A 17,411-nucleotide genomic window follows, 5' to 3' on the forward strand; every position below is an offset into this window, starting at 1 on the left:
TGGTTTATATCTTCACACCCATTTCACTGGTTCCCAGGGTTATTTAGAAAAATACGAAAGACAACGTGAAGGTCATCGTGATCATTCCCTTTTGACCCAGGAGAGCTTGCTTCACTGTACTCCTTTACTTTCTGTCCCTGTCCTGCCTCAAAGGATTCAGGATAAAAATCACTATGGTTGGCTGCCGTTTAGAGTCTGGAAAATGAAATTTCAAAGTCACTCCTGGTAGCTTATCCAGGTAGGGTAGGAAATTATAAAATCGCCAGAACCACCCCCTTACCATCACTACAGATTTCATCAGCAAGTTGGTGGTTCTACCAGCAGAATGATGCCCGCTGCCTAAGCTACACTAAATTTCTGAGCAATACAGAAGAATGGGGTATGTCAGACATAGACCTCATGGCCTCAGCATTTTAAGCAGCTCAATGCATTTAGGCATGTAGAAGTGGCCAGGACAACTTGCTGAAGTTCAAACCGAGCATCAGAATGGGGAAGAAAGGGGATTTAAGTGACTTTGGTTGTTGGTGCCAGACGGGCGGATCTTAGTATTTCAGAAAACGCTGATCTACTGGGATTTTCAGGGTTTACAGAGAATGATCCGAAAAAGAGAAGCGAGCGGCAATTGTGTGGACGAAAATGTTGATGTCAGAGGATAATAGGCAGACTGGTACAAGATGACAGAAAGGCAACAGTAACTCAAATAACCACTCGTTACAACCAAGGTATACAGAATACCATCTCATGTTGAACCTTAAAGAAGATGGGCTACAGCAGAAGACCACACCGGGTACCACTCCTGTTAGCTAAGAACATGAAACCGAGGTTACAATTCGCACAGACTCACCAAAATTGCACAATGGAAGACTTGAAGAACGTTGTCTGGTCTGATGAGTCTCGATTCCAGCTGCTGCATTCAGATGGCAGGGGCAGACTTTGGCGTAAACAACATAAAAGCATGGATCCATCCTGCCTTGTATCAACGGTTCCGGTTGGTGGTGAAAATGGGACATTTTCTTGGCACACTTTGGGACCCTTAGTACCAATTGACCATCGTTTGAATGAGACAGCCTACCCGAGTGTTGTTGCTGATCATGTCCTTTGGGAGATTTGCATCATGGATGTGCAGCCAACAAATCTGCAGCAAGTGCGGGATGCCATCATGTCCATATGGACCAAAATCTCTGAGGAATGTTTCCAGCACCTCGTACAAAGTATGCCACAAAGAACGAAGGCAGTTCTGAAGGCAAAATCGGGTCCAACCCTGCACTAGTAAGGCGTACCTAATAAAGTGGCAGGGGGGTGTATATATTTATTAGATTAAAAATTTATTTTGATTACAGTTTACTTAACGATTTGATCTTTAATTTTTTATTTATTGATTTAATATTTGTGTACTTTTTTTGTTGGTACATAGAAGCAGCCCGGTAGGATTTAACTATTTATATACTAGGCTCGGACATCTTATCAATGCAGACATTTGACCAGCTATTGAATTGTTTTTTTTTTTTTAATGGGGGGGAGGTCTACTAATTGTCTGCCAAGTGCTTCATTGTTTTTACTTGTTTTTAACATAATTTAATGTGGGCGAGTGCCTATATAACTAGTATGGAAGTGACTGGTGCATAATCTGTCTACCGTTTGCTTTTCCTCCCCCTGATATGCCTTATACCCCCTTATATGCCACTCTGCAAAAACGTGTCTCATACATTCTGCGGACAGATGTTACAGCCACCAGGAAAAAGACAATTTTGTTGTGTGTATTTTTAAGGAGTTCAAATGACCGGTCAAGCACATGTAACAGTTAAATCAATGGATTTAGTGTCAGACTGAGACAAAAGCAGAAATCTGGTTGTAGGCACTTTCTTAAACCCAATGGAAAATGAATGTAGACTATACGTCACGGTAGCAGTAAATGGGTCAAGTATTCCTCCTACCACACCAGGATCATGTTCCAAAGAGGGCCGCAGACAGGAACCCAGTGGCTGTTGATACTTCCACACTGATGTGAGGGTAACGTTTTGATATCCTCATGCTATACATTTGATACAATCATTGAAAAGAGAAATATGATCAGCAGCCTTGCAAATGCATTGTCCTTCAATGATCCCTTTCCTTGATTTATTTCTGCTAAGTACCCGAAAGCAAACATTTCTCACACCATTCAAAATTCAAACCAGTAGTTATTAAACATTAACATATCGAAATTCAATATATAGATATATATTCTACAAAGAAATCAACAAGTTGGCCGAATAGGTGCATTTGATTGGTTTACAGTGCTAATAATGCTTGGGACTTAATGATGCATCACCTTCACAAAGTGCATATTACAGCACTAAAAATTCAAATTAAATGCATTAAAAACACAGCCCTGTGTATATACCACGAGAAAGCATTGTAGCTTTTTTTGTCAGGATCCATATAATTACCGTATTTGCTCGATTATAAGAAGACCCCCAAAATCTGAATATTTATGGAAAAAAAAGAAAATGCCTGAATATAAGACAACCCTATAGGAAAAAAGTTAGCAGTAAATGTTAATTCATGTAAAACTATCTGAACATTTTTTTTAATAAAAGCTATGATTGAGAAAAATATATAGTTTTAATTCCTTTTTTTTTTCCCAACCTGGTTGCCACACTGCCCCAGAAATGCCTTATACCCCCTATATGCCACTGTGCCCCATGAAATGCCTTTTAACCCTCTAAATGCCACTGTGCCCTATGATATGCCTTTTGACCCCCTATGTGCCACTCTGCCTCCAGAATTGCCACTCTAGCATTTAGGGGGTTAAAAGGCATATTATGGGGCAGAGTGGCATATAGGGAGGTATAAGGCATTTCAGGAGGCAGAGTAGCATTAAGGGGGTTAAAAGGCATTTCTGGAGGCAGAGTGGCACCTCCTCCCGGCTGCAGCGGAAGTTGTGTACGCGAATCGCGTAGAGCTCTACACGCTGCCCGGACTAAGCACCGGGGACTCAGAAGTACCGGTAAGTGGAGCGGGGGCGGGGCAGGAGGATCCAGGTCCCCTGCATCACTGCGGGGGATCTGGATCTTAGTCTCATAGTCAGACCTAGTTGAGGTCTGATTATAAGACGAGGGGTATTTTTCTGGAAAAAACCTCGTCTTATAATCGAGCAAATGCGTTATTACCTTCCAATAGGTTGCACATTCTCTATTAATCTGTTGATTGCCGTTGACTGGTTCAAGCAGCCTTTCTAAGGTTGAGTGAGAATGTAAGGAACCTCAGGACGGGAAATTAATTAGATACCGATCTGCTGCTTTGACACACAAATCTCAGCTTCCATAAGATAAATCTTTTAAACAATTAGACTGTTTAGCACAAGCTATAGGTAAGCCCTAACAAATGTAATTGTTCTGAATGCGTTTATGGCAACTTCTCCCGTTTAAGGTCATGAAGCCACACTGTAATTGAAAAGTCCATTCATAAAACTTTTATTCCACTTACATCAACTTACACATGTTCTTCAACAATTATGCTTGAATTGTTCATGAAAATTTTATAAGACATTAGACAAAGCTAGCCGTCATCAAGTTATCCCCCTGGTAACTTTTTTATCATTATTATTTATTTATTTGTACAGCCACATGCATGTTAGGCCAGTATCAAAAACAAAAATACAACTTAAAAGTTAAATGTTCTGCTGTGCTTGATATATATATATATATATATATATAGTGAAATTATGAATACCAAGCATAAACGTCCTTAATGCATCAAGTACTTGATCTTAGGTTGTTTAAATACAGATAAAACTGATATCAGCAACATATCCAAAACCAAATAGGAAAAAAAGGAACATGAACCGCTTCTCTCCCAAGGATTTTGGCTGGATTTTAGTTTGCCCTAGATAACATTTGGTGAAAACACAGGCATAGGATTAAAGGAGCATACAGATGTGTTGGTATAACATATGGCATGTCCCCCCTCCAATAATGTGCTTAGGAAATTTCAAAATCTGTGGCCATCTCTAAATATCAAATATTGTACAATACAATGATCAATATACAAGGAGGCCATGTTACATAGAAATGGGGGGGTTTGTAGTATTAGCTCTAGCCTTGTGATAACCCACAACATACCAGGAGTACTATGCCAGACATTTAAAACATGTATAAAAATTCCACATCCCTGGATTGGCCACTTTGGATGAGAAAAAACCCCCCAAAACATTTAACACCCTAATATTTTAACTGGCCCTATTTTCATTATTAAACACAAAACCACATGGGAAATATAGAAATCCAGATAGAAGTAACAAACCTTCCATAATGGTTATTAAAAAAAAAAAATCTATTTGTGGGACAGTATAGATGACGAATGGTCTATTGTGTAGATTTATAGAATGAGGCAGACAAAATTGAAGTGGATTAATTCTCTCCTCCTTCTCCTTGCTCAGCGTCGTCACCTTGAGTGTCTGACGTCCACAACTAAAAAGGAAAACATTGTTTAGCACATCCAAATTCATAACCATCTGACTTCAGTGAAATCTTGCTTTCAGCTTACTAGATAACAGAAGATTAATAAAGCATAAAAAACAGTTGCTAAAAACAAAAGGGCTGGTGATACGACCAGGTGGATTAGTTTTACATGTATCTAACCATGGCCAGCATCAGTTTTGGAGACAAAACCCCCGACTTGACTGGCATGTTTCATTAATCTATAGAGAACAAAGCATCAACTTTATGTCCAATACCTGTGACCAGTTATAATTATATATATATATATATATATATATATATATATATATATATATATATATATATATATATATATATATATATATATATATATATATATATATATATAACTACAAATGTTTTTGACTTTGTAAACTTACTGTTAAGTTGTCCCTCAGTAACTGCATTATTAAAGTGCTGTCTTTGTAGGATTCTTCACTCAAAGTGTCAAGTTCAGCAATAGCTTCATCAAAAGCCTAAAATGGAATAAAAGGAGGGAAACGATTAGAAAAACAAGAAACACAAAACCAAGTCCTGCAGCATCAATACCAGCAAACTCACAGTCTTTGCGAGAGAACATGCTCTGTCCGGGCAGTTGAGGATCTCATAGTAGAAAACAGAGAAGTTCAAAGCCAGACCAAGCCGGATGGGATGCGTTGGTTGCATTTCCAATTTGCTGATATCAAAAGCATCTTGATATGCTTGCTGAGACTGTTCCACAATCGCTAAAAAACATAACAATATGGAAGAATTAATTCAAGTACTTTAAATATGCATTTTATGCCGCTTTGTTGATTTTAAGTTTCTACAGGTTCCTACAAAGGCTGATAGATATCAATGCAATTGAAGAATCATGGAAAATACATGGAAACTTGCATGAAAAGTCTTCTCCCTAACCTTGATGGAAGCAGAAAAAGCTGGAAAATATTAGAGTAAAGAGGGGTGTGTGAAAGAGATGTAGGTTTTCATTGTTGGGTTAAACTGTGGCTCTTATGAGACAGATCCTATGGGTTTTGTTTTTACAAAATAAATTGAAGATTAATGCCAGAACAGGGAGGCCGTCAGCACATGCAAAACGTGGACACAATAATAAAAGTAATAATGAATTCTGATATACAGGAGGGTATTCTAAGGTAAAACATGCACTAATAGCACTCAAGTACATTGCTTTTCTTCAGAAGCAACTTCAGCCAGGTAACGATAGTAGTCTCCTTTCATTTTCAAATAGAAGACTTTACTCTCCGCTTGCGAGGCTTTGGGGATTAGGTAATTGTCCAGGAGACTCTGTAAAGAAAGGGAAAAAATAATATACATTTGAGGTTACAATAAATAAGCCAAACTCTTATGAGGGAATAGATACAAAAACAGTCACATATTACCTTTAACACTAAAGCTTGAAACAACTAAAAATTATGCATTAAAAGCCACCCCCAGCTTGTCCTTCAGTTTCGTTAGACACGTGCAGACATGCAAATATGCTGAAATGACTAGCAAATAGTTAACTTTTATTTAGATTATATATATATATATATGTATATGATTATTAAAAAAGGGCTCTACATTCAAATTTAATAATATTTTTTTTCCTCCGATTACACACCCAATTGAGACTAGTCATTTAGATCCACTAGGTGATATTGGCTAGTAGGGCCCTACACGCATTTTACTTCTTGTTCAGTGTATCACATGCACATTTGTGTGTACGTTAATTACATTAAAAAAAAAATACATAAGCACACAGTGTTCGCCATAGTGACCAGAAATCCCTTCCTAGTGCCTAGGGGTTTTGAGGCAATCTGTCACCAGCACCTCACCACCTATGTTGAAAGCACCGTGGGGGTAACCGAGACTCAAGCGATCTGAAACTTTTATACAGTAATATTACATTCATACACTTTGTAAAGCAGCAAAAGATTCAATGGCAATTATTCATGGGATAACTTCTTATTTTGGATACTCTTCAGATTATGTAATCAGTTTCTTTAAATTACATTTTTGCAACATAATAGAATATTTTCCACTTTAATGTGGCCGGTCTAAAAATAAGGAATCCGGAGACAATCTGGGGTATAAAGACATACGACTGAGCGAGTACATTGAAAAACAGTCATTGCACGTTTATGTAATGCAACGGTTTATGGATAAAAGGAAAAACCAAAACAAAACAAAACAAAACATGCTTTGGCTACATTATGGAAGTCCTGATGAGTAGTATAAGCCAAATGTAACATTACATCTTCCAGAAAACACCCACAACAAGATTTAGAATCTTACAGCAGCCTTTCCAAAGTCCAGCACCCAAGGACCACCTACTGTACTCGAAGTCCAGGCACCCAAGGACCACCTACTGTACTACTACTACTCTGTAGTGTTGTGTGATATACAAGCACTGCTAATCCGTCAGGCTAGGTGGACAAGCTCTACATTGGTGACCTCATCAGCTAAAGCTTAGAGGATGTGAGAAAAAACAGAAAAAAAAAAAAAAAACTATACCTCAACACAAGTGTAACGTTGTTTTTGTGTGCTACACAAGGAGAAATATAGTTTGGGCCTTATGGGGGAGTATGTAAGGCTGGGGATTTTGAGGCCTTTAGCTTGTTATGTCTGGGGGGGGGGTTACATAGAAACAAGCTCAAAGAAATCATTGACGGTATAATTTAACAGCCGGTGAGTAGCTTCTGTACCGGCCCTTGAAAGATGTGTGAAATCACTAAAGTTCTGTGGAACCATCACATGAGCAGAAAGAGGTAGATTAATATATCTAGTGACAGAAGATCCTTAGTGTTTATCCCATTGAAATGTGGTTGCATGATTTCCATCTGATTCACTTTGCATTCCTAGTTTAAGTTGTATTGCAGACACTACTACTAAGTTTACTACTACTGCTGCGGCTGTTAACGTGGATGAACATAAACCAAGGCTACCAAACACAGCTTTACTGCAAAAGGCCAAACGTGTTCCCTCCCGGGGCCGAGAATCATGTGAATTGTTTGAAAAATGTGGTCCTATTAAAATCACCTTCCAAAACATTTAGTTTTGATTGTTGATTCGACTGTTTAGGGGGTTATAGCAGAGCAGCTTGTTCGCTACCTCATTTTCCATTTCAAGTTGTTTCAAACACTTTATTTCACCAATTCCCCTTAATTTTGTTCTGAAACCCACAGCCTATGCTTCATATTACTATATTATGGAATAGGTTTTTCATGACAACGTTGTCCATAAGTAGTTTTTGCTACATTATGTTTGGGTATTAAACACAATGGTTTCACACATTATGTGAATATGGCTCCATTAACACTGCATGGGGTCTTAACGCATAAAGTCAACATACTATATGCATTTCTATAGGTGGTAGCAAAATGGTGCAACCAAGTATGTAACTTGAGCAAGGCATGGCGCTGAAGGGTGATGGAAACGCATACAAACCACACATAGTGGTATATACTCTGCACATTTGTTCATAATGTTTTGGCTTGTGTTCTGTATGAAGAGCTTGCTCAGTAAGCAAATTCTGTCTGGATTTTGAGACATATCTAAAACCTGCGTTTTTTTTAAACAAATTAAGGACTGAAGACGTATAAGTACATGTGAAGATCCTTTAGACTTTTCTGATCATTTTTATTCTACAAGCCATTTAACATTTTGGTAGCCCTCCTCTGAACTCTCTTCAATGTGTCCATGTCCTTCGGGAGATACGGTCTCCAGTGTTTTACACAATACTCCAGGCGCATATAACCAGAGATCTATAAATCTTCCTGCTAATAATGCCTCCAGCTATAGACCCCAGCAATCTGTTTGCCATTTTTTATTTGATTGCTTACTTTTAATTCCTCAAAAATAATTACTCCCAAGTCCCTCTCTTCTGTCACTGGTAGAACAGTAGCCACAATGCTTTATTCTGCCTCTGGGTTTTTACATTTATCAAGATTGAACCACAGCTGGCACACTTTCGACCATTCTCCTGATTTACTTAAATCCCTTGCCACGTGGCTTGATCTAGCAGAGTCTACCCTTTCAAAGACCTCCATCACCCGAAAAAGACAAACTTTACCATTAAGTCCTTTTGTAAAACTGCTAATAAAAATACTAGAGTATAGGTATCAGTACTGATCCTTGAGGTACCCCCCCACTAGTAACAAGACTTTCCTCTTATTACAACATGAATCAAAACCTCCTATTTCCAGCCACTCAACCACTGTCTTATCCATTCAACTATTTTAACCCCTTAATGACAACCGTTTTACTCGTAGTACACTTTGGGACAAAGGCTCTTAATTTTTTTTTTTTTTTTTTTTTAAATTTTGCTGTAATTTCACTCTCATTTTGAGCACCGACACAAACACTATATATTGTTTTTTTCCAGGACAAACAGGGCTTTCTTTAGATATCATTATTTTTATCATATCATTTAATTTACTTTTAAAAGAAAACTGAGTTTTTTTGTTAAAATGTTTCTCACTTTTATTTAAAAAATATTTTACTCATCTGCAAAAACTAATGAAAAACTGCTAAATAGATTCTACTATTCGTCCTGAGTTTAGAAATACCCAATGTTTTTTGTTTTTTTGGGGGGGCAATAAGTACAAGTAGCGTTTTGCCATTTCAAAACCATTTTTTTCCCCCAAATCTGGTAATTCTGCCCCATGTGCTATTTCAGGTATCTTTGAAGCTGGCCAATGCAATTTACCCCATCAAACCATATATATTTTTGAAACGAGACACCCCAAGGTATTTTAAATGCTGGTATTTAAACCCTTTCCGTGCACTAGTTCCACCACCAGCCTCTGTCAAACTTTATGGTAGTATTTATGGTAGTATTCCCCCCCCACACACACGTACGTCAGGTAGAAATTTAATGCTCCTGGTATATGTCCCTGGTATATGTCCCTGTGATGCATGGGTTTGTTGGGTTATTTGGGAGGTAAAAGGCCACCTTTGTGAGGTGTGCATTTTTTGGCATTTGGACATCTTAGCCGGCCAATTCTATTTACCCCATCAAATCATACATTTTTTTTTTTTTTTTTTTTTTAAACTAGGCACCCTATGGGTATTTATATTTGGACTTTTTGGTGACAGTGGGGAATTTTTACGTGTCACTAAATTCACATTGTGAGCCAGTTGACTTGCATGGTTGGATGCAGTACCTGTATTCGACCTGCAGGGGGAGCTCTGGATAGACCCTCTGAACTCATTGATCTGACAGTTGGCGCCGCCATCTTCTGTGTGGCGGCAACAGCATTCTCTGATGGCGTTTGTGGTTGCTCTTTGGAGCAATCACAAGGCAATCGATGTAGGGGTGTTGGGTTGCTGAATGCCTCGACATCAAAGCATGTCAGCAACACCGATTACGGTTAGGAAGAGATTACTTATCCCTTCCTAAACTCTGTTTTAGCCGGCCGCCCTTGAACCGACCATCAAAGATGGCGGGGGGGGGGTCCTTTCCTCCCATGATCCACGGGAGCTTCCACGGATGTTGCAAAGCTGCCGATCGCAGCGATGCAGGTATTTAACAGCAGCCCAAACATGTACGTGCTTTGTCGTGAATGCATTGCATCATGGCATTACATCCATCCTTCAATAAAAGGAAAGTGTAAAGTGCCTTATAAAAATCTTGATGGGCTCTTTCTACTGTTCCTCACTGGTCTATTTTAGTTATCAAGTCAAAAAAAAAAAAAATGTTTGACGAGATCTGCATGTTTATGATCTTCCAAACCATCTACATCCAAATATTTAACAACCCTTTGCCTTCACATGGTTTCCATTAATTTAGCAACTAATGATGTAAGGCTTACTGGTCTGTAATTGGCCAAGTCTTCACTGGCACCTTTTTGTAAAGTGGTGCTACAATTGCCATTTTTACTCCTGTAATAACGAATGGCTAAATAAGTCTGCTAATGGTTTTGCCAGTACACTGCGGAGCTCTTTTAATAATTTTGCGTCCAATGGATTTGTTGGTTTTTACTTTGGAGAGTTCAGGTGTTTACAGGTCTTCCTATTTTTCTTTGCTAACTGCTGTCTCTGCCCTTTACCTTCCTCTGGCCGTAAGATCTATCATTTAAAGAACTCCCCTCATTCTTCTTTAACCCCTCCCGTACCTTGAAGACTTATATTTAAATATTTTAATTCCGTGCTCGTGATTTGCTTCAAAGCGATCACGTGCATGGACTTGAGGGGCAGTAGCAGCCACCCCTCGCGATCCCAGCATCCATAGTGACGCTGGATCGCGCATCATCGATGACGTACCTGGTACGTCCCGGTCTGTGGGTGACACCCAACCAGGAAGTACCAGGTACGTTATCGGTATGGAAGGGGTTAATTACGCCCCACCTATTTTTTTCTAAAAGGTGTTTTTTTTCCCCTCTGAGTTTTGGGGAAACTGTTTTGCCTCCTTAACTCATATTTGCTCCGACAGTCCTCGTTTTGAGTATGTTTTTCATATCCACAATAAGGATCACAACTTGACCACCTACAACTTGCATGTATTAACTCACTTATATTCAGTTAATCACAAGCTACAGCAAAGTTCAGATAAGGGTGGCTAACACAGGACTACAGCAGATTCCACTTGACTGGCAGCCAAGGATCTCACAGGCTGGTCTCAGGTGTTAAATAGTGACGCAAGGCGGTCCGTGTGTAACAAGAGGTAATTTCTCAAAGGATTGGCAGCTCTATCATGCTATAGATGAAATGCGGCGACTTAGGCTTCAGTTATGATTACACGCAAGTCAGTAGCAATAAGTACGAAAGGTGATTTTGTCTAACTCCTGAAAAGTTTACACCAAACTCACCTTTACTTACAAGTTGCACTCATCTGACCCAGTGAGGTGCTTTTAATGCACATAAAGTTAGCTTCACACAAGCATCTCACCCATCACAAGCCAAAAAGGACCAAAAGAAAGAAAAATCGGAGGCCATAAAAAAAATCTCACCAGAACATCGGTACAGATGTCTTTAAGCTCTTTCTCAATCTTTTCCCTGTATTCTCGGGCCATTTGCTGTTTTTTGTCACTTCCTTCTGTCTTTTGCTCAATACTAGAGACAACCCTCCAGGACGACCGGCGTGCACCTACTACATTTTTGTAGGCCACTGAGAGAAGGTTTCTTTCCTCGTTGGACAGTTCACCGCCTTCCTCCGTCACTCTCTTCATGCAAGCTGCCATATCATCGTATCTCTCTGCTTGCTCTGACAGTTTAGCCTTCTGCACCAGCTCGAGTTTATCCATGATTGAATCTTCTAAAAGGAAAGAGAGAGAGAAATACAAATTACTTACAACACAGCAAAATACAATCCCCAAGCAGGTCAGTTTGCTATGATTAACAGATTGCTTATAATGGCAGAAAACACAGTCACATATAAGAAAGGAATACACAGGTATATTTACAAACTGTGAATATTCCAGTAGTTACATTTACTCTAACATACATAAGTAACAAAACTGGCGCTAGACAAGAGAAAACAAGGTAGATACTAAGGGATGTATTCACTAGTAATACCAAAGCATGCACGTGGTGAGCAAGACCACATTAAAACAATAATATTCTATTGTTTGCTGGGGATAAAAGTGTAGTGTAAAATAAATTTTAATGTTGTTTTCATTATGGGAGTTATGTATAAAATATGCTTTGAAAAAGTGTTTTCACAACTGCAAAACGCCTTGGGCCAATGAGGAGTATTCTATTTTGCTACATAGCCTCCACTTCACCAAACGTCATTAATTTTAAGCTTACCAGAAGTATAGCATTTTGTTTGCCATCAATTCCACCATTATCTGACACACCAACATAACCCTGCCTATAACCAATTTATATCGACCAATTTGTAGCAGCCTTATGTGAAGTTTGAACTAAAATAGGAGTTGCTTCCCCGAAGCACAAGTCAGAGTAATATCACAAAGGCGAGCAAGAACTGAACGAAGGTATGATGAGAAAATTAGTTAAAAGTAAGAGGTTTAGACAAAGATTAAAATCACAATTAGATTGCTGCTTTAAGACAGCAATTGGCCCATGGAGCAGGCAGCCTAATATGGCTGCTTGCTACCATGGTAACAGACACAGTGGTGGTAGGGAGGTACTGCGAGATCAGCTGGCTAGCATAGTGGTGAAAAAAAATTACCACGGTTATGCAGGGAGCAGGAGGTGAAACGTTAAGAAAAACTCATGTTTTAAAGAAGAAAAGAAATGACTGATGAGCTTTAGTGGACTCTGTGATGGGAGTTGTAGTTCTCAAAAGCATGTGTGCTTTGTATTCCACAGTGAAAGTGCACACTGCGTGTAACATTTAGGTGTTAAATGTAACAAATCGCCAGAAAATCGACTGGCAGGGAAAATAAGCCCTGGCACTCACAATTACATTTCCGGCCCTCTTCTATGCCTTAAAAATATTTACAAAATAGAAAATGGACAGTCGATAAAGAAATGGCTGGTGGCTTCTGGTAGACAGGGAATAACAGAACTCCAGCAGAAACAGTTGCAAATGTGAAACTACCACAATCAACACCGTCATTTTTTTTAAAAAAAAAAATGTAATTGTTTGTAGCTATACGTTACCCTGATAGATTCATATACTATGATGTGTGGCTACAAAAAAAACAAAAAAATATTACTGGACAGACAAATCTCAACATCTCCAGTTTCCAGTATGCTTCTCTAAGACTTGGATCAAGATTCTCAGTTACTATTCAACCACCACACGACCTGTATGTGGACAGATAACCGCACCGGCAGCATACAGCGTTTCACATTCCCGTCACCCGACCGAGAAACATACTAGGAGGGATGTAGAAAATGCGGCCGGGGACCGAGCAGCTTGGTACACGAGCATCTGAGCAGTCTCCCCGAGGGGAAGGTGTATGCAGTGACAAGCTTAGGTCACCATACAACCCGACTAATCATTTAGTCATGAAAAAGACAAACCCAAACGCCACACCTTATTACACAGTCTTCTACTGCTTGGGCTTCTGCAGTCTTTATGGGCTAATGCCTTACCACCACAGCCCCTGGGTTGTTGCCCAGTTACCTTTCCCCCCCACTAGAGAAAATTCCACTCAGTCCATTTTACACGCATCTAATCGATATTATAGATTGAAATTATTCTGCAAGCATCACCACTATAGCTTGACAGCTATTAGTTCATTTGGCCTACGTCTGCAGCAAAGAATCATCACAGGTTGAAGGCGAAGCCCAACTGCTGAAGTTATTTTGCTGTCTGACAAACCTTCAGCATTAAGATTGCAATAAAAATGTATCAATATACCAATTAAATGCCTCTCAAAATGACAATAATCGTTCATTGCCAGGTGCACAGACCATTCCAGGGCTCCAGGAACCCTACTTGCTCATATTATTGCTCTTAGCTCACTTAATTGAGCACTCCGGCCATCATATGCTACCGCAACAAGACAACCTCCCCCTACAGGCATGGTCAGAAAACGCTACCATTAGTTTCAATGGGACCATTTTCTTGCCACCGAGATAAGTGAAGCGAAATGTCAGACAATGGAGGAGATGAAACTGGAGTGTCCCTTTAACAATTAAGATATTTTCAGCTTTGATATCCCATCTGCCTCCAAAGACTGAGTTCGGTGAAGATGTCACTGCTATCCTATCAGGAAAATCTAAGTCCACTATCATTTAACAGGCTGTGCACAAATGTGTGGCTCTAGGGATCGCGCACACGCTCTTCATAATGACTATATGAAGGCAGAACAATTAAAATGCTATATGGCAGCAAGATGACAATCCAAAGAGGTTAAAGGAAAACCACCCCCAAAAGAGAATCAGGGATAACTTGCTATATGAGAAGAGCCAGCGGGGTATCTCCTTTCACAGTCCATTTCCCAGTAGATATTTACACTTAAATGTTCACATCAAGCTTTATGATCACTACAGAAAAGATAATAAAGCAAGACCTTACCATTACAAATAATTAGGAAGGAGTATAGGAATGATAGTAGGTACTGACAGCACAGGGTTAATCTCACCCGGGAGCTACACTTGTATGAACAAGAAAATTTAAAGAAAGAAAGAAAAAAAAAAAAAAATACAAGCTACTGCAACCAAAGCGAAAAGCCACGGTGCACAATTCTGAGATGCCTTAAAATGCCCCTCGGCAGAAAAGGTTTGATGCATGTATGGGAATCCGATTGTTCCTAAGTGATGGCGCGTATCTGCAGCACATCTGATTTTTGATCAGATGCCAGACTTTTGTCTCCACAAGACTCACTTTTACCCCAAAACACATAACAGGTTAAAGAACAGAAAGTATAGCGCATGTCAAAAATCACAAGGATTGGCAAATACTGCATGATGCCCATCAGCCCGGCCCCTCCCGTGTTACCTGTTTAAAGCATGTCTGGCTACCTGAGCGTAACAATGAGGGATTACAACTTTATACACGACGCCTTCATTTTATAGCAAGGGAGGTGCATGCCTGTAAATCCATCATCGTGAACATACGCTCATACAAAAGCTCCGGCATAAACTGCATTACATCATAGGTTTGGGAGTCTGGTTTAATTCTGGGCAGGAGCTAACAGTAGGATCCAGAACCAAAATGCTGCGAAATTTAGAACAATGGGGAAAATCTAACTACTTGTTAATGACGAATATTTCATCAGCCATGTAGAGATTCAGATGCAGTAGCGCAATCACCATAACAACCAATACAACGTGCCTGATGACTGCTCCTCGTGCACTAGGATCGATGGTTATAGATAACTTCCATTCTCCTTACATAAAGGACCACATCTGCATAACAGAACACACCACCCGGTAATAGTGTCAACAATTATCATCCATGGCAGGTCCCCAGTGGGCGCATCCGCCATCAGGTCGATGGAAACGACAAAGGCTCAGACATGCCCGACGCATTGAAATCAGAGCCGACAGGTTCACCCGTACCAAAATTTACCAAACCCAGAGTGGACCAACCGCATCCATGTCCGAGTCCCCTTTTAACAGCAAAGCTATGTCTGTCCAATTAGTCAGTATAGGTAACCCCACGTAACAAAAGAATATTGTCGAATTACACATGGTGATTATAATAACCGTATTAACCCATTAAAAACCGTGACGTATTTAAGCGCCGGTAGGGCTAAAAGCTCAATGTTAATAAGAAGGTGACAACAATGAAGACACGGCCTATTGTATTTACAGAGAGGTCACAGTGACCTAGACTAATACAGACATGCGCTGCGAAGCCTATGGGTGCGCATCTGCCATTGGCAGGCCGTCTTACAGCAAGCCAGCTGTGCGGGGAGTTGATAGTAAACCGGGGCAATTCAAGAATTTGTCTTCCTCAAGACAAAAGGAGAAAAAGACAAAGGCGCATTTTACCGGCCACAGCCAGCTAATAATAAACCAGTCCAAGCGACTGGCAGCCATATTTTCCACCTTAATGCAGAGCTTGAATCCTCGCTGTAATCTGGCTCCTCTCACCTTGCCCCCTTCCCCAGTGACCCAGCCAAGGGATGATCGCACCAGAGACGCCTCCCTTTCCCTTCCTCCCCGGGGACTCATGGAGAGGGAGGAGTGGGGGGAGGAGGGAGGTGGCCTCACCTGTGCTGCAATGCTTGCTACTGCTGCAGTTTTTTTTTTGTAGCATCAATGCAAAATGGGGGATGGAAGCAGAGACAGTGCATGCATCAGATCCGCAGCATTATCAGGCAACCCTTTGTGTGCCAAAGCCGTGCGCCTGACATGACAAAGCAATGCCCCCTGCGCACACTTCCAGCCCACAATGTGTTAAACTGAGACAGGGTAGATTACGGCGGAGATCGCCGATCCCGCAGAGCGTAAATATATTCGTGAATAGGGGGTATCCACCAGTGAATGGATAAGCTCCTTGAGCAGGCAAGTTCAGTCAGGTCTATGAGGAGAAAGGAAGCAAGCATGGAGACTGCGGGAGGAACCTCCCATATACATTATTTAGATAATAAATCGGTCTTCTATACCCGAGATGTATAGCATGCGATTAAATGAAAATGAATGAGAATGGGTGCAGGGTGTCAGCTGGTGCCCAGCCCGCCTCCCCCTCCACAGCTTCACGGACAATGCAGCTCTCTGCCATAAGCCCGGGTCCAGCTCGGCCTTGCAGCCGTTAAGCCGACCGCTTAGCAAGTGACCTTTCGCCCTATGTCCCCCTGGTGCATACCTGTGTCGGAGCAGGAGTACGGAGCGAGACTGACGGTTGCCCGATACAGGGGGGGAGTGCGCGTCTCGCGATCTCTCACACACACACTGACTGCCGCTGGGAGAGTCCGCTCTCCTCCAAAGGGCTCAAAGCTCTAACCGATCGACGGGGTTTCCTCCAATGACTGAGCAGGGGCCGGGGAGTGACGTCAAGAGCTGCCATGGCAACCGCTGACTGGGTGGCATAATAACCGCCCGCCTGGGCCTCACATTCCCCTCCCTCAGACCGTTGGAGCGCGGTGGCGGAGGGTGGGGCGCTCGTGCCCGTCGCCGTGGCTGCAGTGTCACTGGCCTGTGCGCGGGTGGGAGGCACGGAAACGTGCTGCAAGCCTGTGCGCTGCTTCGGGCAAGCGACGGCTCTGCCAAGGGGGTGAAATCACCTCACCATAATGGCGGCATTGTTACAGTCTGGCTGCATAGCATAGATACTAAATACAGTTTATTTTTATACAATTAATCATTTCTGGTTACCGGGCAAAATGTGTTTAGATGTTCAGAGCTGCACTCCAAGCATTAGTTTATAATTATGGCTCGTCTGCAGAATTTATTGGGTGAATAAGAGACAAAGAGACATCCTGCGGATGGTTAAATGGTGACCTCTTATTTTGGTTGCCATCTTTTTGAGGGGGCAAATAAAATAGCAGCTATGCTATTGTCTCGTGAGGATAAAGGGTTATTTTGCTATAAACCTTTTTAACTGACCCGTCAAAATACTGACCTAGCAAGCATTTCTACATGAAT

At 40.9% G+C, this 17,411-nt stretch overlaps 1 protein-coding gene across 2 annotated transcripts; it reads right to left on the reverse strand.

Moving 5' to 3' along the window:
* Positions 1 to 3,431: 3,431 nt before the first annotated feature.
* YWHAZ (tyrosine 3-monooxygenase/tryptophan 5-monooxygenase activation protein zeta) lies at positions 3,432 to 16,793 on the reverse strand. 2 transcript variants are annotated; one of them, XM_053466231.1, is made up of 6 exons: positions 16,633 to 16,793; positions 11,411 to 11,715; positions 5,645 to 5,765; positions 5,043 to 5,206; positions 4,862 to 4,957; positions 3,432 to 4,451 (listed from the first exon to the last, which is right to left on the reverse strand). In XM_053466231.1, the coding sequence occupies exons 2-6, from the start codon at positions 11,702 to 11,704 to the stop codon at positions 4,392 to 4,394; spliced, it is 735 nt and encodes a 244-aa protein (XP_053322206.1). In that variant the 5' UTR covers positions 11,705 to 11,715; positions 16,633 to 16,793; the 3' UTR covers positions 3,432 to 4,391. The 2 variants fall into 2 exon arrangements, with proteins under 2 accessions (XP_053322206.1, XP_053322207.1); XM_053466232.1 differs by having other exon boundaries at positions 11,411 to 11,712; positions 16,633 to 16,782.
* Positions 16,794 to 17,411: the final 618 nt, after the last annotated feature.

Source organism: Spea bombifrons, chromosome 5 (assembly GCF_027358695.1).
Source record: "Spea bombifrons isolate aSpeBom1 chromosome 5, aSpeBom1.2.pri, whole genome shotgun sequence".
In the NCBI taxonomy this organism is placed as follows: Eukaryota; Metazoa; Chordata; class Amphibia; order Anura; family Pelobatidae; genus Spea; species Spea bombifrons.